We start from the raw sequence: 23,485 nt of genomic DNA, 5'->3' as shown, positions 1-23,485 counted from the left end.
TTTTTTCCCTCTCTCAATAAGTGAGGATGTCACAAATGCGAGAGTGATACAAGAGGAATCAAGAAAATAATTTGGTGTTTGTCAAGATGCTAAACCATGCATGAAATGATGGATTTTTTTTTCTTAACCATGCAACACATTTCAGATTTCTAATAATAATCTAAAGCAATAGAGTATTTTTCAAATATTTTTTTCAGCCATTGACTTTATTAATGAATGTGTGTGAACACGTATGAACTCAAATTTTAAAATTTAGGGCAAGTTCTACAAAAATTTTGGCAACATTGTCTGTAAGAAAGATGAAGGGAATCTTAATATAAATTAAGGTGTATCATTTTAGTGAATAAGATACTTAAAATGATTTATACCGACATAATGTCATCTTTTCTGGTATATAATACATGTTATCCCTCAACCTCTGCAATCTATACTGATACATTTATACATTAGGACTATGTATTATTTAAAACATTGCCAACATGAAAGAAACAACTGAGTCAAAGTTTATGGAATGAAGACTTCAACTTTGATCTAAATTCTTCTCCAGTCAAGAAATTAGATCCAAATGTAAATATACATTTCCTTTGCACATATCCCATTTCAATGGTACAGCAAAGTGATATGGATGCCAAAATTCTTTTTGGAGAGAAAAAGAGAGAGAAAGAGAGCGTTTTGTCTTAAGATTGGTTTAAAACTTGGGAATAGGAGAGAGAGAGAGAGAGAGAGAGAGAGAGAGAGCCTTGTCCTTAACTCACCATGGCCATGGCCTGTTCTGTGGAGAGGGCTCCATCTTTGACCATCATCATCAATGCCTTCCTGTCCTCATCGCTCATGGTGATATCTGTAGCACATAAATCACCTGTAATCACAGATAAGCAGAGACTTCGCACTCAATTTCACTCCCCGTCTTAAATTATCTCCACTTCGTGCAAGAAAACTGGAGTTATAAATTTCATTACAATTTGTTGGGGGTTTTTTTTGGGGGGGGGGGGCACATATAAATATTCAAAGAATTTAAAATTTATTCTGAAAATTCTTCATTTAAAGAACACAAGACACTCTTTTAAATTTAAGAACACAATTTAAACTTTTTTTGGAGGAAACAACCTGTTAATTTACCATCATGAGGCTTGTACTGGTTTTTCTTCCCCGACCGTCTGATACCCATGTTCCGGAAAAATCTCCCCAAGGAGGATGTTTTCTTCATCTTGTCTCCATCTTGTCCATCTAAAATAAAACGACTCAGTCACAAAACTATTTCTATAAATATAATTCATAAACTGAATAATTTTTAAGGGGTCTTTTCTAAAATTATTTATCTTCTTTATAATCATGACAAAAATACTAAAGATGAGAGGAGAGAATGTCTTTTATTTCTTCAAAAGTTGAAAATTCATTTAGTCTTTTAGAGCAGAAAAGGGAGTATAACCCAAATTTAATTTTGAATCTTGAGAAGTTGTAAAAGTGTCCATTTCTTCAACTGAATGCATAATGTTATTTTTTCTTGATGTGTAAACTCACAGAAGACTCAAAAGCTAACACCCTCCTAAAGCGAGAATCAGAATTAACGGCGGAATTTAAGAGTCTTCAGATTACCTAATCAAACACTCCCCTGTCAACTGTTGCCGGAAAATCAAATACGGAGCCACTAAAACCGTCGTTAGAACCTGTCACTGACGCGATTGTCCACACATCCCCTGGTTCTGTTTAAAGGGGGGCTACATTAGGTTAACTGTATTAGAAGTTGCATTAAAACGTAACCCTAACAGGTTCTGATGAGCGGAGGGTGTTCGAATGGCTGAAACGTGCTACATACATCAGACATAACACACTGATAAGCCTATAACATCACATTGTCACTGTCGAAACAAGCTGTCGAGTTTGCCATTACTTAAAAGCATCGCTTGTGATACTGTAAAAAAAATTCTCGAAGCCTGTTTCAAACTATTAGTCACTTTAAAAGCTGCTTTAACAGGCAAGAACGGTAAAGATAACATAAGAGCTCATTGTACAATTTGCCTTAAGTCACCTTTCAAAACATAAACTGCAAGCTTTCCATTAAAAATGGTGTCATTTGACTGAAAGTGTGATTTTAATAGTAATTCTGCATCATCAAGCACATCTTTGTTAATCTTATCAGCAACACATTTCTATGAAGTGATGAAAAATCTGTATATTTTTCAAATAATGCTCATGAGAGAAATCTGTCTATATTGATACAAAGCAAAAACAAGAGAAGATTTGCAATCCAAATTACAAGCCTATATCATCCTTAAAATTAGATTGTTTAAATTATAAAATTATTTCTAGACAAAATCTTCCTTGGTTACAAAATTACCAAATTTACATACCGTATTTACAAAAATAAAAATTAACATTCTTACTACATGTATGTATATTATCAAAGTTTCAATAAATTTGCTTTCCATAACAGGTTTTTTTACATATTGGCTTTTAAATTAATAGACCAAGAAACCATATGTCGTCTTGCATATTGTTTCATTAGGTCAAAATATCTTTCATTAAACATTGCAACTTCTTTTGTTCAAGTTATACAAATACTAAAGTAGAATACTTCTTGAATATCGGAGAATTCTCTGAAGGCATAATAAAAGAGGTGGAAGAATATGAACATGCAAACTGATAGATAGCTATAAGCGTATTCCATGTAGCAAACAAGGTTTGAAATGTTTACAAGGCAAACCAAGAGAAAAATGAGAGCATGCATGTTTGAATCAAATAATGGCTACCTCTACTGGAAGTTAAGGGGAGACAACAAAAACCTGTAGAAAAGAAAAACCATCACATCACCACAGAAAAGATGTATATATGTAAAATAATTGTTTACTAAAGGCATTCAAAATCATCATTTATGTCATGCAAAATTGTACAAATAAACAAAGAACAGTTTAATATAGAAAACTTTCACCAATTTAAATTAAATTAGTTGACTAGTAAAGAATTAATACATGAATTTGAGAAAATTCTTAGACCTTCATTATATATTATAATAAACACTGTATAAAATCATTGACAATGTCATGATCAAGGTCACCATTAATGATTTTAATACGGGTGTAAATGTATATCTAGGTATCTGACATATGAAATAGTATCATATTGTATCATATATCATAAAATGATATGGATCAATATAGATGTACAGCCATAAATTCCCTATTAAAAAGCTAAACTCAATAAGGTCAATACTTTTCTGCAGCAAATTTATTTAGATCCATCCAACATGAGAGATAACACTCACGAGTGATACATCTAGAGTATCTAGTTTTGTGTGGTATTTCGATCTAGGCTATAGACTTCAGCATTTGCCAACTGGTTTGGCCATTGATTTCTGGTTGGGGACAGTTCCAATGATACAAACATGATGTCTGACCAGATTCTGCTGGGGGTGAGGGAAACCCTGACAGCTAATCAGGGACAGCATATTAGGAATCACCATTGTTCATGTTATAGAACCCTATTGTTACAGGCCAAGAAAATGAAGAAATTCCCCACAGTGAATCTAGTCTCTAGTCATGATATTCAAGATTAATGAATTAAAAGTAATTGTTTTCTCTGCATATTCTAGCTGGCCAAAATGTGTTCAAGACATGTTTATCAGTTATTGCTTCAATAAGTACAAAATGGGTAAAAATTGTACACGTTCACTGTGAAATTTGAAGAATGAATTAAGTTTATGAAGTTGAATCTTGCCAACATTCTCAACATAATTCAAAGATGTAGCAACATTTAAAAAAAAATCTCTATAGTTTCTTTCATGTAGCCAAAACTGCCAATTTGAAAGTACAAATTCTCTTCTTATAAGTACATTTGATCCTGTCTGTAGCAACTAAAAACATTGAACACTGTGATACCTACAAGAAGATGAAGTTCAAAGGAATTTTATTACCCTGTACCACACATTTGATAAATGTAGTTTGTACAGATAAAATACAAATAGAAAGCTATCGTCTCATGATGACTCCTAGGGCATTAAGCTTCGAACAACAAAAGATTTCAATACTCGCTTTCTGTCAGTTTGGTTTTTTAAGTTTATAAGACAGTAAAGTCCTATCTATTGATTTTACTTTGACAGAAGTATATTCATTTTGGTTTCCATGACAATCCAGAACCGGAGAAACTAATGTGTTAAAGATTTTCATTTCACTGATTTTTCTTTTTTTAACACCCAAGCTGTTGTTCAATAATGGGTCCATAGCCCAAGAAAGCATATTTGAAGTCTGGGTCTTATATGTGACAAGCAACACAAAAAGATAGTGGAGAAAAATGGGGCTTCCTGTAAAGAAAAGTCACTCCTTAGAGAAACCCTAGAAACAAAACAAGGAAATGGAGATGGCTGGAGAAGATGAAGGAACAAACATAAAAACTGTTTTCCCTGGCTAAGTGTTTGGTTTTAACGTTAATGACCATCCACAACAAGAGACGTTAGTATTGATTCTATAGAAGTCTTTGAATTCAACAGTCTCCCTACAGCAGCTGCCCAGGAGAGGCATTCTATGGGAGAGGAAGCATTCGGTGTATTAAAAATTCTGTATCAATATTATTTTTCCTGAAGTTATGAAGAGCTCAGCTAGCCGATACAGCCGACAAGTACCTCAGATTGCGTCTGCATACAGACAGCGCCAATTTTCAATACTACGTCAGAATAGTCACTGCCTCTCAATGGAGAAAAATTAAGCAGATATTGTATTTCAAGCATTCTTCATCCTATCCAATGGCACTGCTAAATATCTGGAATATCACATGCCAGCCATTAATTTTTTCCCTATCATTAACAGCCTGTTTCCGAGAGCTTCGGTGAAAAAACTTATTAGCAGAGCGCATCGCTTCCACTTCAAGCACCAGGTAAAGAGGCCTTCCGCAGCAACTTTAGTCCTACGATTTATCGCGATCCATAAATTATTGATTGAGTAAAAAAATTTCCGGATGATTTTCTTTCCATCAAATAATAGAGGGATTAATCTGAAATCCTGTATGTAGAATATTTCTTCCCATCCTTACAAATTGTTCGAGAAAAAAAATCCATTGAAAGAATTCAGAGTCGCAAGGGACATCTTACTATGATGAAAAATATCAATGCATTGACTTCAGAATTCTTATGATGTGAGATAAGAAAAAAACCTACAATGTTAAATTTCCTGATTGAAAAATTTATGAAAAAAGTTATTTCATATTGATTCTTCCTGAATTTTAGTCATAATTTTCAGCTAATTGAATGTTGTAATGTTTCCATTAAAGTTTCAAATAGTTTAGGGAGTAACTATTAATATCAAAACTATACAAGCAGATATTGTTTAATGACATTGAAGCATTCATTTTCAAAAAAATAATCTTCCATTTAATACATTCCCAACTTAAGCTACAGCAAGACATTTTGTAACCAAGACACAGCTATGTCATTAGATAAAAAAGCGTACAAAATCAAATTATGAATTTTGGTAAAATGAAATTACAGCTATTCATGAGACTATTAATACAGGATTCTTTGCATGGGTATAATGAAAAGAAATCAAATATGCATGGCATTTTTGGGGGGTTCTAAAAGGCTAGCACAATAGTTGTAAGATCTTTATAGCTTTGCTATCCATATAAATTCTTGGCTTGATACTGGTGCTTACAAAGACTCCAGCATCACCTCTTCAAAAACTCTCCTCCAAAACAGAATAAATTCCTATCAAAATTGTTATATCATACAAGAAGTGATGGAAGCTTTTACTTTGTTTATTATCAATGCTGCAAAACTTTTCGGCAGATCGAGATTCCTCAGGGGTAAAAAGAAGGAAAACTAAAGAAGGTGAAATAAAAGTTGCACCGATGGAGCATTTACCCAACCTAGTCTGCACTTTAAAAATCATGTTATAGTGTCAATTAACTTGAAGCCTTTTCGTGCATACATGCATATTCAAGGAATTGCTCAACAACAGACTGGGAGTGCAAATATTTTGGCAGAAGACTCCGACTTACCAGAAGATCCAATGGTCATGTAGTTAGCCTGGTAAAGACTCGCATCTTGTCTGCAAAGACAGAAAGAGAAAAAAGTTCTTTTATTAGCAAAATCGCTATAAAAATTTCATATACATTTTTATCATATTAAAATGAAATCTCATTGGGATTTATATAAACAAATGAAATCTCATTGGGATTTATATAAACCTAAAAAAAAAAATATAAAGGTAGTCTTTACAGTAAACTGATAATGCAGTTGTGTAAAAATTTAATACTTCAGATAAATTGCGAGATGTTTTGAGTTCAGTGTAAATGTAGAATGAATCATTTCATATTTGAATGTTTTCTGAATTTTTCATATCGTGAACTAGCTCTCTGTGCTTTAGCACAATTGTGGGCAACTGGGCACAAAGCATTATACGAAACGAGGAGACTTTTGCTATATTGGTGGCATTCTCATTTGCATTTTGTTTCCAATGAGAGTCATAAAAAGATCATGAATTTGACGACCAGACAGTTCTATTGGTGGGCTCCAGTAACGTTAAACTTGGGATGGAAATCGCAAACGACAATACAACAACAATAAATCTACCCCTATCTCTCAAACTAATCACTTCCATAATTGTTTGCCTCTTTCCAAAGTCTAACCCTTGTTGCATCATAAATTTTCTTTTAGACTCCGATTATTTGATTTTTATGAACCAAGATCTACGGGGTTTTTTGGGGGGAAGTGAAATCAATAATGACTGAAACAATATGAAATCATGATTAATTAATTGGGATGCAATTCGTGTTTTTTTTTCTATTGTTTTTTTTTTTTTTGCCACCAAGGTTTGCAAAACTCCATGGCAACATCCAATCAGGACGGTGAAGAAATTCCACACTGCCTAAAGCCATGCAGGGCCAAAAACTGATAGAAGTCCTCACCAAAACAAAGAGGGATTTGGGTTTTATTGATACATTTCCTGGAGACAGACTATTGATGGGAATAAGTCTTCAGACAGAATCTGTGCATCCTCAGACATACTAAAGACACAATCAGGATGATACAGAATTGAACAGCTTTGGACAATTTGTTTGATGTAATCTTCAAAGACCTTATTGTCTGCTCTTTAGTGTTGGGAGGAACAAAAGCTGCACCACAGTATCAATCTATTGAGTAAATGTATACACTAGAACATCTGCAATAATGGAATGTGCTTCTCAAATATTTACCTGCATGCCACCAGAAGTGTTTGCTTAAGACTATAAGCAAAAATCAACAGGCTTTATCCTTTTAGAAAGTACCAATATAGGAATTCTCTGAAAACTCTAACATCTGGACTATTACAGAGTAGTCAAATAATTTCTTGTCTCACTTAAACAAACTTTAGAAGAATTGATTCAAGGCCTGTCTACCGGGCAATTTTAAGGTAATTTTACACCAATGACTCGGATAACTTCTCCAGATGACTTTCAGAGTTCCATAGTGTCCAAACATCGCTGGCCACCATAAGTGGATTAAGGTACTGTACAAACCACTTAAAGATTTGTGGTCGGGGTACCAGACAAAGGGTCACAAGTTCAATAAAGTAACAGATTGTTTCCCCTTGTTATGAGGTTTGTTAGCATCAGCTGCTGCCCCTCGCTAACAGAAGACCACGGTCTTTGTGGTTAAATGAGCTCACACTATACAGACCACTAAACAAGGCCGTCCGTAACAGATTCAGGGCCTTGTGATTTGCATATGTGGCACGATGGAAGCTGCCGCTAATCAACAAATGCAAATGACTTATGTTTGTTTCTTATTTAAATAACTTGAAAAGATTTAGAAAATTAGACATGCTTTCACGGAAAAAAGGTAGTAATGTTACTAATGTATCTGCACATGCTCTTATAAGAAAGTTCTGTCAATAAATGTACATTACACGTTTGATAAATAATTTATTTTTGTTATAATACAGGCCTATAGGGGAGTAGGTTGTTGGTTCTCTAATGTATAAGGATGATAGTTTTTTTCATTTATAGATACTTTACCATTAGTTGTACTTGTAGAAACAACTTCCAGTAAGTCTAAATTATCCAACCAATTTATGGACCCAGAAACATGTTCAAAGGGAATTTTGTAATACCTAAACACCATATATGAAAGAATAATTAATAATCTCTACTATTGCGTTACATTTAACTATCACATTTTCGTTTGACATTTATTAAGTGTCTAGCAGAATCTCTTTTATTGCATTTCAAAGAAGAACAGAATATATTCCAAGAATCTACATGTCTGAAGTTTTGAGGTGATTTGTGAGAAACATTCACAATAGCTTAATCAGTCCAGGTCAACACAATAACTGTCAAGACTCGATCATTATAGATAATTGGCACGATCAAGTTTGCTTTTTATCAACACGATTAGAAGAGAGAGAGCTCAAAAAAAAAGAAAGGATCTATATTCCATAGCTTAGATTTTATTGCCATTAGCACTTAACTCCCTGCACAAATAAAATCCAGAGAAGTGAAAGAAGAGCTGTCACAACTAAAGATTCCGAAATCTAAACAGCCCCCAGGACTTGTACTGATTAGAACTATTCAACATGCATTGTGCTCGGGTGATAGATCTTAATCCTTTACCTCCGATCACAATACATAGGTATAATAGTCGAAAAGCCCCTCCAGGACTTCACAGTTGTATTTCGTGATTTATTCCCGATAAATGTATGAAGTAAAAATTCCTGAGCAATTACAATTATCACTGTGAAAATATTTTAATGCCTGTGCAAAAAGTGCTTGAAAACTCGTTTTTCTTTATACATGTATATACATCCCCCTAAGATATCTACTGAAAGGAGAGAGAGAAATTAAAGAACTTTGTTATGAGATTAAACAAATATTTTTCTTCAGTTTCATTGATATACAAAATGGGGATATCAAGCACTTAATGTGTGGGTGAGGGATTGAACTTTAACTTATGGACTTGTTATCAAACTTAAAAGTCGATATAAGGACAAAGTTAGACAGAAGGAATTGTTGGCATTCTTATTAAATAAACACAAAGTCAAATTCACATATACCCGGTATATATTTTTTTTGCCCTCTATGAGAAAACAATCATTCTGACCAACTCCAATACTTATCTTTAATTATATCTTTACAAAGGATCTATAAGGCTCTTACACTTCATGATTTTTTTTTATTTCACAGAAAACTCATTTTGCAGCATGCAGGAGTGATGTCTACACTTGATAAAGAATTTACAGGCTCTTGAGACAAGTGGTTTCACACCCTAGTCATTGATCAGCTCTTGAAGTCAAACACCCAATCAGTAGTCCCCGACTTCCACTTGACGAATACATGAAAAAGCAGTTATCACTACTCTGTAATGTCTGTCTTCATTTAGGTTTTCCCCACACAAACCAGTGGAGTTTACCATTAAAATTTCTAACTACTTTTTTTTTTTAAATTTTCTCTTCTTTCGAAATTATATGCATAAATCTTTCAGACCACTTGTGAATTTGGCAAAACCATTTAAAGTTAATCATGCTTGCCTGAATAAAGCAATTGAACAACATTATCTAATAGAATACCCTATTTACACATGCAGACTACAAATTACGTCGACAGGTGATTTTTTTTTTACCTGCGAATGCATATAACGGCCCAGTTCTAAACATTTTATTACTTTATACATGTATGCACCATAGATCAAAGGTATACTCTTATCCTATAGAACATTTATCTGTATGACATTTGGAATCTCTTCCTCGCACTTCATGTCCTCATAATACTTCATGTGGACGTGTAAAACCTAGTGTAAGATATGTATGTTTCTTGTACCCAGATAAGATGGATATCGCAGTAACAAGCCCTGATATATACTCCGTGTGTTATACATTGATCTGTGTGGATCGTCACCTCAGGCCTACATTATCACAAATTTATCTCTGTCAATAATAGATAACATTGTCTATAAGGAGTAACCCTGAAGAACACCAATGATGCTTGCTTAATTATTCAGTGATTATGATGATAAAACAGTTGGATAGAAAGGGCATTCATTCAACATTTAAATCAGATTATTATATTACTATTATAAGAATCATTGAAACATTTTGTCTATCAAGCATCATGATGATTTATTCATCATTAACTTCTTTTTTCATTCATTCATTCATGCATTTTAAACTAAGTACACAAATGGTACCCTATCATGGACCTCTCCTCTTAAGTTACAATGTAAGACCTCTCCCTCCCTTTTTTTTCTTTTTTCTAATTAGCTAGTTGTTACCCTTCAAATAGATTTAGTTTCACAACTTTTGAAAAATTCATTTAAAAGGCTCTTTAAAGGACATAGAATATGACATAATGACTTTTATCTTGCAGTTTACATGTGTATAGCTGAAAAAAAATCAATGAAAAAAGTATAAATTCTATTGGCATTTTGGTTTTAAATATTTTAAACTTCCCTGTGGCCATTTTAAGAACAGGGTGTGTGAAGTCATTGATGACAAAGAAATATTCAAGAAAAGGATTTATAATGGCAGTAAAGTTACATCATACAGAAATTTTTGGACACATTTCATCTCTTGTATGAGATAATCATTTCCTTATCTTGATTTACGAGAAGGCCAGTGCAAATATGTATTGCCTAAAAGAAAGATATGGAGATTAGAACAAAAGATCTGAGAGAGTCCAATAAAAGTGAACTTCCCAGTGTTGATTTCTCATTTCTATGTATGTCTACCTTCTTTTCCCCTTCAAATGTCCTGATTTTTAAATAGAGAACCATGTTTTGACAACATTTTGATTACCATGAATAACACATGGTCTACGTATTTTATCAAAGATCCCCTAATTAAAGTGCCAAAGAAAATTAATGAGATAGCCAGGTTGTTCATTGAGAAATCTTTCAATGAATCAATAATTTTCTTTGATGTTTGTATGTAACACAGAATTTTACTATAATTATCAAAAAATGTGATTTTAAAATTGAAATTATATAGTCTACTTATAAGTATAAAGTATTGACATTGAATTTTCCATTCTTTATGATTTTATTTCACTGTGAAGAATTTTTTAATCGGTGGAGCAGCAGATATTTATTTTTCCCACCTTAGAGATTTAAACAGACCAGAACTTTTCATTGCTTAACAATGTGTGATGCATGCAAACTTTCAAAGAGAAAAAAAAAACCATAATAAAACTCTTAAATGCAAGAACGATTTGAAAGAATATCAAAATTTAATTGCTGGGTGTTTCAAGAGCCCTTTGGGAACTAGCTTAGTAATATTCAATTTGAGAAGCGATATTCACTGTATGTATAGGGGGATGAGACTTTTCCAATTCTCAAAATGTTGAGACGATACCTGTAACACAGAGGTTATGCACATGTACACAGACAGTTCAATAGGGAGGTCGAAAGGTGAAAAACTTACCTGGAATTAAAGGTGTGAACTTTTACAAGTCTGTCTCCATCCATATGACTAGTAGAGGGCTGAAATTAAAAAAAAAAAAAATCTTATAACTAATTTGTAAGTTTCTTCCATTTATTTTATTTTCAAAACCATTCAACATAAAAATTCTTATAAGATAACATGCATATACATGTATTGATATGCTTGATGATGGATAAAGTGAAGAAAAATCAAACTTAAATGATACATGTACTGTTAAACATGCAAGACACTTCTTTTCTGTCATGATCGTTGAAATTATCACAATTACGTAAAAAAAAAAATTGAAAAACTTTATATTCTAAATATGCAGTGTGTATATAAGCTGAGTAAGATGGTAAGGTATGCATGAATCACTATTACCTATTGTCTATCTGAATGTAATAGATATATAATGTAAAAACCTGATTATCATGCAATACATTTGTCACCCTCGACGCAGGTGTACATACATTCTAGACATTACACAAAGGATGAAGATACAATGACGATACAAAAATATGATACACGATACAGCCCACGATACATATACTTACAGGGGGACAGTTGGGAAGTGCTGGGGGTATGCTACCCTGGAAGGGCACATGATGGGGGGTGAGGTTTGAACACCCAGGACTGGGGGTCCCAGACGAGCATGACGAGGGTGAGGTAGGAACTGCCTGTAAACACAAAACATATAGAAGACACATGGGAAATGTGACACAAGGTTACACAATGGGGTGCCTAATAACAGGACTGGCTCAAAACAAACAGGTTTACAAATGTTGTATGAACAATAATTAACAAAGCAGAGCACAAACTTTTAAAAGTCATTTTCACAGCAGGATTTTTACTACAAAAAGAGGGTGGGGGCTGGGTTTTTTTCTTTAATTAATTGAATCAGACCTGGAACAACGTTTCAGACAAGAGCACCTCGCGGTAGAGTTTTAGAGAGCACGGAGACACTATGACGAGATGAACCGACGATGGAGGGTAATTGATACATCCGATAGCATTGTAACTACCCGAACAATCTAACCCCATGACAGAATTAACTCGTCTGATTAAGGAGCGTGCCATTCAGGTCAGGGTATCAGAATTCTACCCCACTTCAGCCTTCTCGCCCTGAAGCATGCACAAGTCGAGAGTTCTCTCTTAACTCCAGCCTTAGAGGGATATGTTTCTATTAACAGTAACCGGATCATTAAACAAAGAATTTTTATATTCTCAGATTTTGGGACCATGCACCCATTAAGACACAGAACAAAATTGTTCCAGAGGCCTCATTTGCATAAAGGTGCTAAAAATGGACCAGCCTCTTTGATTTGGTGGGGATACCAAATTTCGGCAAAAGTTTATACAAGTGTTTCTGGCCCTGAAAAACCAGTTGAATGGAGTGGATAATTTAATGGCTATTGAGAACTCTTTGTGGTACTTCCATGCCACTTTAAAGCCCACTAACATGGTGTTAATGTGGGCATTATGTGGGTTACGACCCCTTCAGCACCACTGTGATGTCTCAAAGCACAAAAACATGGCTACACCCTATTTAACATTGTCTAACGGTTTCAATGCAAAGGCTACTTTCTACAAATTTTAACATTCCTAATAAAAATTTTACAGTTCATTTCCACATCTTCAAATCCCTGGAAAGATTTATTTTCATTCAAGGAAACTCCATCTCAAGGAGGAAATTTTTTTTCTTTTCAAATAACAAATTGCACATCTGCTTGTAATTGCATATCAAAGGGATGTCTGCTTAACTAATAAAGCCACTACTTTAGATGCAATAAATCTGCCCTTATGCACATGTGACATCCCTCAAAGTGCCCATACATCACTAAAACCTGTCCAAAACTTCCCCCCAAATCATCAGCACTCTGGGCCACACAGCCTCCCCAACCCTCAGTTTGACCTTCACATTTCAACCCCCCTCCTTCCCCCTCCCTGTGTTCTCATTCAAACCCCAGTATCTCAAAGTTTCCTTAATGTTTAGTAACAGCTTGTCATATGTTCAGTAATCAAAAAAATACATCCATAAAATGTAACCAGATATTCTCGATTCTGTTCTTTCCTAACAGTTCCGAACAGTTTAACAAAAAATAAAATTAAACCTGACTCATTTGCTAGCTCGTCCTCCCCTAGCTGTGTGAAATTGCTGGGTGGTCTAATATCTGTGTCTCTATGCAAATAATCATAAATGATTATACCCCTCTTGTCTCTGTGGATAACGGGTTCGCAATACACACTTCTACACACAGATTATCTCTAATAAGCAGCTGAATATGGACCTGTATACAGAAACATTTGGATTATAAGATAGCCCTGTAAACACAGAGACTGCTCATTGTCATCCTATCCACTCGTCCTAACCTCGATAAAGGACTGGCCAGTTGATAAATTACGATAGTGGCTAAAATTGCTGTACCAACAATCTCCTTTTCAACCCACTGTATGTACATGTGTCAAGTTTTTTACATTTGTCTTTCCAACCAATTTTTTCAATTAATTTGGTTAATATACTAAAATCCGATTAACGTAGGTATGATGATATTGATCTTAATCGGTAAAAGTTAAAAGTGCAGGTATCAAATGAATTTCGATGTCAGTTTTTGAACTGAGCTATATGACCTTGGTTAATTCAGGCTCTTGTATAGTGCGCAGAGAAAGCGTATATCCCATTCAATCCCCAGTCCTGCCTCTCAATTCCAGATAGCGGATCATAAAGCGTATTCAGTTCGCAGACCACAGAGTATCCCATTCCGCGAGAGATGCTCGAGCGAGCCTAGAGCGAGCCTTGTATCGGAGCAATGGGCCAAAAAATGTCAACAAGAGAGGAAGAGTTTGGCGCTGGGAGATGCAATCAATATCGCTCTGGTTCCAGGCTGACTGTGTCAGTGAGCTCACTCTATCAAAGGATCAGATCTATATGGTGGTTTATGAAAGAAGGGTATTTGCAAGAGAATATGTAACATAAACCCCCCCCCCCCCCCTCCATCCCCCACCTTAAAATCTATATCCAAGTATGGTGGTTTTTGACAAGATGGTACATGCAGGAGTATATGAAATATAACCCTCCCCCATCACCTTACCCAACCCCAAAATCTCCTAAAATCTACGGAACAAGGTACGTTCTAAAAATCAGACACCTTTTTGGAAACCAAATATAGTAAATATACATAGTAAATACAAATTTAACTTCATTAGAAGATAAACATGTACTTTATATACAGTGGTTTATGACGAGAGGGCATGTGCAAGAGCACCTGTAAATGAAATGTAACCCCCATCCTCAAGCAGGAAGGTTCACAGATAAAGTACATTTTAAAAATTGGACCCGACTTAGGATAATCAAATCTTCTAAATCTACATACTGACACAATACCTCAGTGGAGAAAGAATAATAACAATATTTAAAAGCTTGTATTCCAGATATCAGATCTATATGGTACTGGTTTAAGACATGACATTAGATGTAAGAGTACATATTATGAAACATAACCCCCCCCCCCCCATTCCCGTGAACCACCCCATTACTCCCCAATATTATGGAGCGAGGTTCACTGACAAGTTCATTTTAAAAAATCTGACATGCTTTTTTAGTAACTAAATCATGTAAATTTATAAACTGACACAACAGTTCAGCAGAGAAGGAAATAATAACCTAATTAAAATTAGATTTAACTTTTTAAAGCCTTAAAGACACGAAAATAAGGACATAAAGATTGTATCATACAGAATGAACAAATAAAAACACCTCAGCTTTATTTATGGAGGTTCTTTAGGATTAATACTAATGTAATATAAGGTTTTCCTAGCAGCATTTCTTTTCTTGTCAAGGTAAATGCATGTTTATGAATTCAGAATTTATTCCTTAATGAAAACAAAGACCAGAAGAAAAAAAATCTTCACTGATAGCCAGAGGGTCACAGAGAGACTGAATGATAGATAGTGGAAGTGATGAATAAATGAAGAATAAACAGAGGAAAGTTTTTATAGATACAAAGATAAACAAAAGTGTATTCTAAATGCATGTTGGAAACACAACATAGCATCTTATTTCCAAAGCCTGCAAGCTGTTTTCTCTTTTTCTTCCATTTTCTTTTTTAACAAAATTCCAGTCTGAGTTTCTCTCCTTTATTTTGAGACACGTCAGATTCATTTTTTTTTTTTCAAATGATGCAAGAAAAAACACCTGGGTCTGTATATTGATGAATGTAAATAATAAACTTCTTTTTTAAAAATTCATTGAATAAGCAAAGAGAGTAAAATTTGAATATAAGCATTAAAAATTGATTATTAAGATGAAAACATTTATCTCTCATGTTCCTATCTTTAAACTTTCCGGTTGCTTGTAGCTTGATGCATCAAAGATGGCACTATTATACCAATCAACTCCCCATAATTTTTCATCAAGTAAACAATGATAAAAATCAAGAGAGAAAATGTGGCATCTATCTCATTCTCAATGTTTATAATCAAATGTATCTTTTTTATATATCTTTTCTCCGTAAATATTTATTCTTACCCTGTGGGTAATGAGAGACATAAAGTGGTATCTATCATTTGATTTACAAAAATTATCATGGCTGTGCAATGCGATTCAAACTCCTATGAAGATATTTATAATTATTTTGGTGAGATGGAATGTAACACTTGAGCAAATGGAGGTCAGGCTGATTGTACTCAAATATTTATCTACGGTATTTACAAGTTATCACATCTTATATCAATGATAAAATAAAATTCAGTTGTGAACAATACATGTACCAATATTGTTTGCTTGCAACATTTGGTCTGTGTGTGGATGTGTGGATGGTTTATATGGTGGAGGAATGGAGTGGGGGATCGGGGGATCATAGTGTATACCACTATCATGCCAGAACTCTGCTTACGCTACCACATGTTTACTAACAGTTGCTATACCACTTATCCAAAGTTTACAACTAATACCACAGTACACCACTAAACCCAGCCAGAATACCACTTACCATTAGTAAACCACATGCCCCTCATTTACCATTTACCCCCAGTAAACCATTAACACCCAATATACCACTAACCGCCAGTACACCACCTTCTACTAGTACCGGTATATCACCTACTATCAGAAATAACCACTTACTACAAGTAAACCACATATTCTGTCTTTAACATTAACCCCCTGTATACCAATGACCACCAGTATACTACTAACCGCCAGTATACCACCTACTGCCATAATACCACTACCACTTACTGTGTAGTGCGAGTGGAGATCCTTCTGTAGCACCCACTGCCTCAGCTCTTCCAGTCTCTCCACCACATCACTCGAGCGTGTCCTCAACTGAATGGCGTACTTAGCTGCCAAGGTCATCAGGCTGGAGTGACAGGGAGTCCAGTCCTTGAAAAAAGGAGAAAATATTAAAGCTCTAGTGTTTGTAGTGGGCTGTTGTGTGCATGTCATATCATATTCGAGTAAGCACTGTTGCCACACTGCTATCTAATATGGTACTCTGAAGTGAAGCTTAGTTAAATACTCCTTGATCTTAATGGGTTTTTTTTTTAACTTTATTAAGTGTCCCTTTCCTCTTCTTTCAAGAATAGTGCATATCATAATGTTTATTTGTAATGGCTCTAAGCTGCAAAGATCCACTGTATTGCAATTTTCAATGTGGAATTCAATTTAATACCACACCCATTGCCATGTTTGAATCATTTTTAATAGATCTTTAAATTGATCATTTCATATCAACTTTTTAAATAAACTATAGATACACTTATGAAACGGACCACATTTACATAAGCACTATTTTTATACCAACACATCTTTATAAGAAATATCCTTTCACACTTCAGCTTGCTCATTTTCTTGCCAAAACCTCCATCAAAATGTGGTTAGTTACTAGTACACATATATATATATAGCATTATCACAATGGCTGCTCAATTTATCTGATGAAGACACGATTTTTCATGCTCAGCAATGATAAATAAAGCCTAATGCTATGGATACTGATCTATTGACTGCAAACACAGCAGGAAAACTAATTAACATTCACAAGAAGTAATTATCATTAAGTGAAGGTATTGTATAATCACTAATCAAATGTTGCCATATTTTTCCTCTTTGGCTGCAGAAGAAAGTATATTACTTGATTCTCTCTCTCTCTACTGAAGATGTAACAAGCTTTCAGAGAAAATATTTTTGGGCAACTTTTCAACCCAGAGGAATGGAGAAGTGAGATGCAATTGATTGGTTTCTGTATCCCGCGCATATTTTTAGTTACAACGGCACACAATAAACATGACATCCATTCAGATAGTCGCCTCGCTGATGTAATGTCTACACATCAATTTCATGAGCGGAAAGTTATTCAACCATTTAACGATTTCACCATGAGGATACTCCCCTTTGATTTGTACACTCGGCAATTCTAATACCCTTTATCTATCAACATTATGGAGGGAATTTAAAAAATGGGAGAGAAAACACGAATTTTTTTTTTCTTTCTCAAAGAATGGAATTTTTTTATGGGCGGTTGCTTTTTTCGTTTTTCACCAGACTTGCCCGATTTACACCTGCTTAATACATGTATACTGAAAAGAGTACGAGACACCAGACTAACCGTGTCAGCTGTAAGCTTTAATCGTGATCTTGTCTGAGAATTATTTTATCTTGTCCACAGTTGTTGATACTTCTGTCGGCACGATAAGCCTGGGTAATTCTTTCACTTGTCTGACGATTCTCACCGAGCAAATATTGCGATTAATAACGCTTAATAACAACAGAAATCCTATATCAGTTTCAAAAAACATGTCTCAAATTTATCAGATACCAGACACATATCCTGATTTTTTTGGTCAAACAATAAACTTAATTAACAGGGAAACACTGATTGCAATTCTCTGATCTTCATAGCATGAGTACATTTTCTCCATGGGGCGTTAATGTGCAAGTTCAGGGGAGATAATCATGAGCAGAACCCCTGGCTGGCCCTCCCCCTTCCTAATCTTTTAAAACTGAGGATGAGTTTAATCAGTTCTAGAGATAGTGCAACAAGAAAAAGATGACCATACCCTAAACAAATACTTGAGGCAGATGCTTCGGAGAAATCAGTTTCAAGTGAGGGAAGGTATATACACAGTTAGTATCTGTTGAAAGAAAAATTAATGAACCATCTTTGCCACACACAGAGGGGCTTTAATCTTCAGAATCAAATCTTGACCTGGTGGTCAGCATCTCCTGAATATATGTATACACACACTGTAAACTATCTTCTATATAACCCTTCAGTCAAAATCAAATCACTCAGCAGCCTATACATCCATCAGTATATGGCGGCTATTGCATTATGTAGGTTTCTGTGTAAGAATACTGCTCTGTAAATGACTTCATTACAATTCAATGACTTGCTTTAATTGCAGGGATGTTTTATTGAAGAATGGGGGGAAAGGACTTGAGGGACACCTGCTTCTACAATCTACACTCTTACTCATTCTCACTTCATCTATTGGCCAAGTCTCTGTGTCTCTGTGTCTCTCCTCTCTCTCCTCTCTCTCTCTCTCTCTCTCTCTCTCTCTCTCTCTCTCTCTCTCTCTCTCTCTCTCTCTCTCTCTCTCTCTCTCTCTCTCTCTCTCTCTCTCTCTCTCTCCTCATCACATTGTGTAGCAATCCCTAGACATCAACTGATTCAGAACATGTTTTATGTCAGCTAACACTAAGAAAGTTCAAATATAGTGCAAAAATACAGTGCAAAATTTTATCCTATCTCTATGAATTGCATGTCTAGCATTTGAGAAAGCATCAAATAAGCATCCATTTTTTGGGAGCTGATGTATTATCTATTGGAAAGTTTCCTTTTCCCCATCAAAACATCCCAAAGCTACGTCTCTTATCACCACACTCTCTGGCAATTAGACTTCTGTGATGCAAAATCAATTCTAGAATGTTGGGCTACGTTGGTGTATCAAAAGTCCATTTATTTAACAAAGATAAAAAATGGCATCGGACTCACTCTCTCTATCATCTCCCAAGTCAAGGGCTTAAGATCCCGCTCTGCTACTCACAAACTTTGTGAGTAGCGGGGCAGATCAGAAACCCTTGACTTTGGAAGTTTTTCTCTCTCTCTCTCTCTCTCTCTCTCTCTCTCTCTCTATGTATCAGTGCGCTAAGCAGAGAATTTATGGGAGTCTATGCAGAGGTGGCAAGCACTGACTGAGACTGGGTATTCCTAATCATGATAATTAGCACAGGGGATGGGCAAATTAACAGCTAACATGGTATTAACTGCAAGAAATTAACCCTCTGAAATAGTTGATTACTGGGGAAATATGGCTACGCAAGCATCTGTCATCACAGCACATTAGAAACAGAACAAAAACATGGGCGTCAACACTCCAAGAGTAGGCATAATTTTTACATAAAACCACACATATACTTCATCAAGACTCCAGCGAGTCAAATGACCTTATTAATTTTTTTTAGTTTTCCGCCGAAAGCCCACATTACAATGAAATGTCACAATTATACAGGAACACGGCCAAAATTGTGCTTGGCACCTTCATTGAACTCATCACCTGCGAATGCAAAAACATGGGGTACCTGTCACATTATTACCTGTGACTCATTATACAGGTAGAGCCCTCCCCCATTACACCATTCAAGGCTTTATCAGGACCCTCAATTTATCAGCAGCTTTTTCTATTTGGCAATCGTGACACTGACAGAAGCCCCTGTTCAAATCTCATAAAAACTCGCCTAAACTTTTACACAACACTTGCCAAATCTTACAAACACTGTAAGTTGACCTTAAATACATCTTATAAAAAAAAATATGTGGGTTAAGTTGAAGTCAAGAGGAACTTTTTGAACAAAAAAGAAGTCACACAAGTGCAGTAATACTGATGAGATTTTTTCTTTCGTTTGTAAACCGAATGGTCATCAAGGGAGCATATTGATACCAAATCAAAATACATTGATTTGAGCATACCCTTCCGAATGAGACCCTGAAGCAATTGCCTTTTCTCAGGTCAGGGCTACTTTGAAGCTCTCTTTGATCGGGTAGAGACCACTTATGAGACAACACACTGCATCGGAAAACCACTGTGGGATTTGAACTACCGGTAGGTGACCTTTCAGTTACTCGCACAAACAACCTTGGACCACTGAGCCACAAAATCCCAAAGGATATCAACATTGAAATACATGGAAATATTACTAAGCTCAGTGACTAAAAGTGGAAGAAAGTGATTTATTCACAACCAAAATGTCACTCCAACCCAAATTTCTTGCTCAGCCAGACAGTTGAACAGAGCAGGCATGGTGCTGGGTTCATCAGACAGACAGAACAAGATGTTTCCATCAGACCATCATGCATCCTATCACAACCCTCTAGAGACCTTCTAAAGACCAAACAGCAAGACTCTACTTAATCAATAATAGTTTCACAAAACTAATTAGCTTTTTTTTCCCCTTTCCCTTTCACGTAACAGCATTTAATAGAACCAAATATTTTTTTACACTCCCTTCTTGCTCGGTGATTGTAAATATTCCCCTCAGAGTCGATTTGTACTTGAGATTGGAAAACAAAAAGAAAACAACTGAAGATATAAGTGGGGGAAAATTGGTTGCAAACATTTTAAATCTACAACACCCCCCTAAAACATACAGAGAGCAAATTAAACATTTGTAATTTGATTTCCTAAAAGGTCTCATAAAATTTGGAAACAAACCCCTAAATACACATTTTTTAGCACAATACTATAAAGTTTGAACATCTTGAGAAAACATAATTCAATATACGGCTCAATCCCCAGCAAAACGATAATAAAGAAAGACACAATGCTATCCATAATACAGTTCAAAATGAGAGTTTACCAAATCAGACTTCTTGAACTATGAGAGCTGAACCACATGAAATGTGACATTAAAAATTGATCAGCATTTAAAAGTTCCAACAATGCGCTTCCCATACACCACTGCATTCTCTGGAAAGGCCCTAAAGACAGACTGTTTTCAAATTTTCAATACATCTATAAAATTCAAGTTGTGGTGTTAAACCTCAGTCAGGGTAGCAAATACTCCACATTTTCATGGTTTTGTGGCTTTAAATTTTAATTGCATTGTGGTGGGAAAATTTAGAGACTGAAGAATTTTCAATGTCTCACTACAGTGTTACGCATATTAGAATGTGGGCTATATGGATTACTCATCTCATCGGTGGCTGCAGATATCTGGGGTTGATTTTTATCTGCCTTGGGGTGTTATACCAAAAGAACCACATTAGCTGACCACAATGTGATTTAAAACTTTCACACTAATCAGGGCCCCTGATGGTCAAGATAACACGAGGTGATGGACCTAATCAATTTATATATCTGTGTCAAATTAGGTCAGGACAAGCACCTGTCATAACACTGACCCCCCAGGCCCCAAAATTAACGTGGTCCATAACCGTAACACAGTTGTGAACTGTGTAACATTACTGGGGCCATTTATCATCTCAATTAATAAGAATGGCTCTTTTATCATGCAAAAATTAATTTTCTCCCCTATATATGACCCCCTCTGAAAAAGTGATTGAATTATGTATTTTGGCTGAATAAGCTAGCTTATATTCCAGATAAACTAAATTAATAACGATGCATAGAGAACATTTGCTGAATCTGGAATAAGATTTACATAATAATTCAATCAAATATCCCTGCTTTGTCACATTCCCAGTAACACCTTTAATTTAATCGATACTCTAATATGCAATTCGAGGTAATACCATTGAGTCGAAAATCCAATTGCTATTGACATGTATATTACATGGACACAAAACAAGAGTGTCGTTTTACCAAGTACCCTTGAAACTCGGCCGATCATGTTTACCTACCAAACCTTTTAAATATACCTAAGTAAACTAAATAGCTACTGTGAGTTATGGTCAGTAAATACTCTTCAACCATTAAGGCACAACAATTGCCTCGCTTCTGGCGCCAATTGTTCATTGATATTTCCCCCTCGTAATGGGCCAAGTACAATCGATGAGATGTATTTTTGTTTATGCCATCTACATTTATTTACACAAGAGTGCAGGTTGCCAGCTTGTCTGTCTCAGTGAGTGGAGCTAAGATCGAAAGAGTCTGCATTAAATTTCTCCGTTACAGTACAGGGATTTTATAGAAACTAAACTCATATATATACTACTGTATGAATGACTTTAATGTATCTGTACATTTATATCCCCCCATAAAAACGAGAACGGGAATATCAAATTTCCCTTTGTCACATTTATACTAGCATCACAAATGAAAGTGACTTGCCATGGTTGCTATATTATTAATTTTATCTCATTACCATAACTATAAAAGATTTCATTAACCTAGTAAACATAATTTTCTTTTTTTTTCAACATCTGGATCACACCACAAAGAAATTACCAACAAGAAAAAAAAGTATTATGAGCATTTCCGCATATTAATACAATTTAAAGTTTGGGTGTGATACATGTGGATTCATATCACAATACTTCTATCAAAAGCTGAAGCTTTTAAATCCTAAATAAAAATATAAACGAGATTCGAAACGAGGGGGACATCGCACAAAACAACCATGATGTGTTTTTAAAAGCTGCAATTCGATATAGTCGACCTGTGTACCTGGTAATTATTACAAGCCTTCCCCCAGGTAATAGAGAGAGCTTAAAATATGAATGAAAACCGTCGGAGGTGATCGTAAAAATATTGTGTTAATTTATGATTAACTACATTCTTGTTCTCAACTCTTTTCACGTTTTTTTTTTTCATTGGTCTTGATTTACACAGGTGGGAGCAAATGAAGTCATTTCCTAAACAGATCTATCATATATGGTTTTAAAAGTACGATATAGTGTCACAATCACGATTAGTCATTATGTAAGTAACTCCTGTATTTTCATGCACTATCTCTACCGATAGTAGAATATTGGCAGGTATACAGGTTTAGCTATCACGGGTCAATTTTACAGGTGGGATTTTTCTAATTTGACAGATCAGCGTGATCCCTGGGGGGAAGTTATTAGGTGGGCAAACAACACTGTGTGAAATTAAACTGTTGTTTTTGTTCTGTTGTCAACAGGTTTGGAAGAAAGAAACCGGTACAA

The 23,485-nt window shown here is 35.2% G+C and overlaps 1 protein-coding gene across 6 annotated transcripts in view; it reads right to left on the bottom strand.

Annotated features, from left to right (window-relative positions):
• Positions 1 to 23,485, bottom strand: part of LOC105340480 (SAM and SH3 domain-containing protein 1) — a 41,810-nt gene that overhangs the window by 17,505 nt on the left and 820 nt on the right. The window contains exons 2-8 of one of the 6 annotated variants that reach the window (XM_066071681.1): positions 16,615 to 16,758; positions 11,933 to 12,055; positions 11,379 to 11,437; positions 5,986 to 6,035; positions 2,751 to 2,783; positions 1,120 to 1,227; positions 756 to 859 (exon numbers count right to left, since the gene is read on the bottom strand). In XM_066071681.1, the coding sequence (XP_065927753.1) occupies positions 756 to 859; positions 1,120 to 1,227; positions 2,751 to 2,783; positions 5,986 to 6,035; positions 11,379 to 11,437; positions 11,933 to 12,055; positions 16,615 to 16,758 (621 nt within the window). The remainder of the gene's footprint in view (positions 1 to 755; positions 860 to 1,119; positions 1,228 to 2,750; positions 2,784 to 5,985; positions 6,036 to 11,378; positions 11,438 to 11,932; positions 12,056 to 16,614; positions 16,759 to 23,485) is intronic. The other 5 variants (XM_066071682.1, XM_066071683.1, XM_066071684.1 and 2 more) reach the window with 5 other exon arrangements.

The sequence above is a fragment of the Magallana gigas genome, chromosome 9 (genome assembly GCF_963853765.1).
Source record: "Magallana gigas chromosome 9, xbMagGiga1.1, whole genome shotgun sequence".
Taxonomy (NCBI): domain Eukaryota; kingdom Metazoa; phylum Mollusca; class Bivalvia; order Ostreida; family Ostreidae; genus Magallana; species Magallana gigas.
Note: the sequence above shows the minus strand (reverse complement) of the source record. Positions and strands in the feature narration are given on the sequence as shown.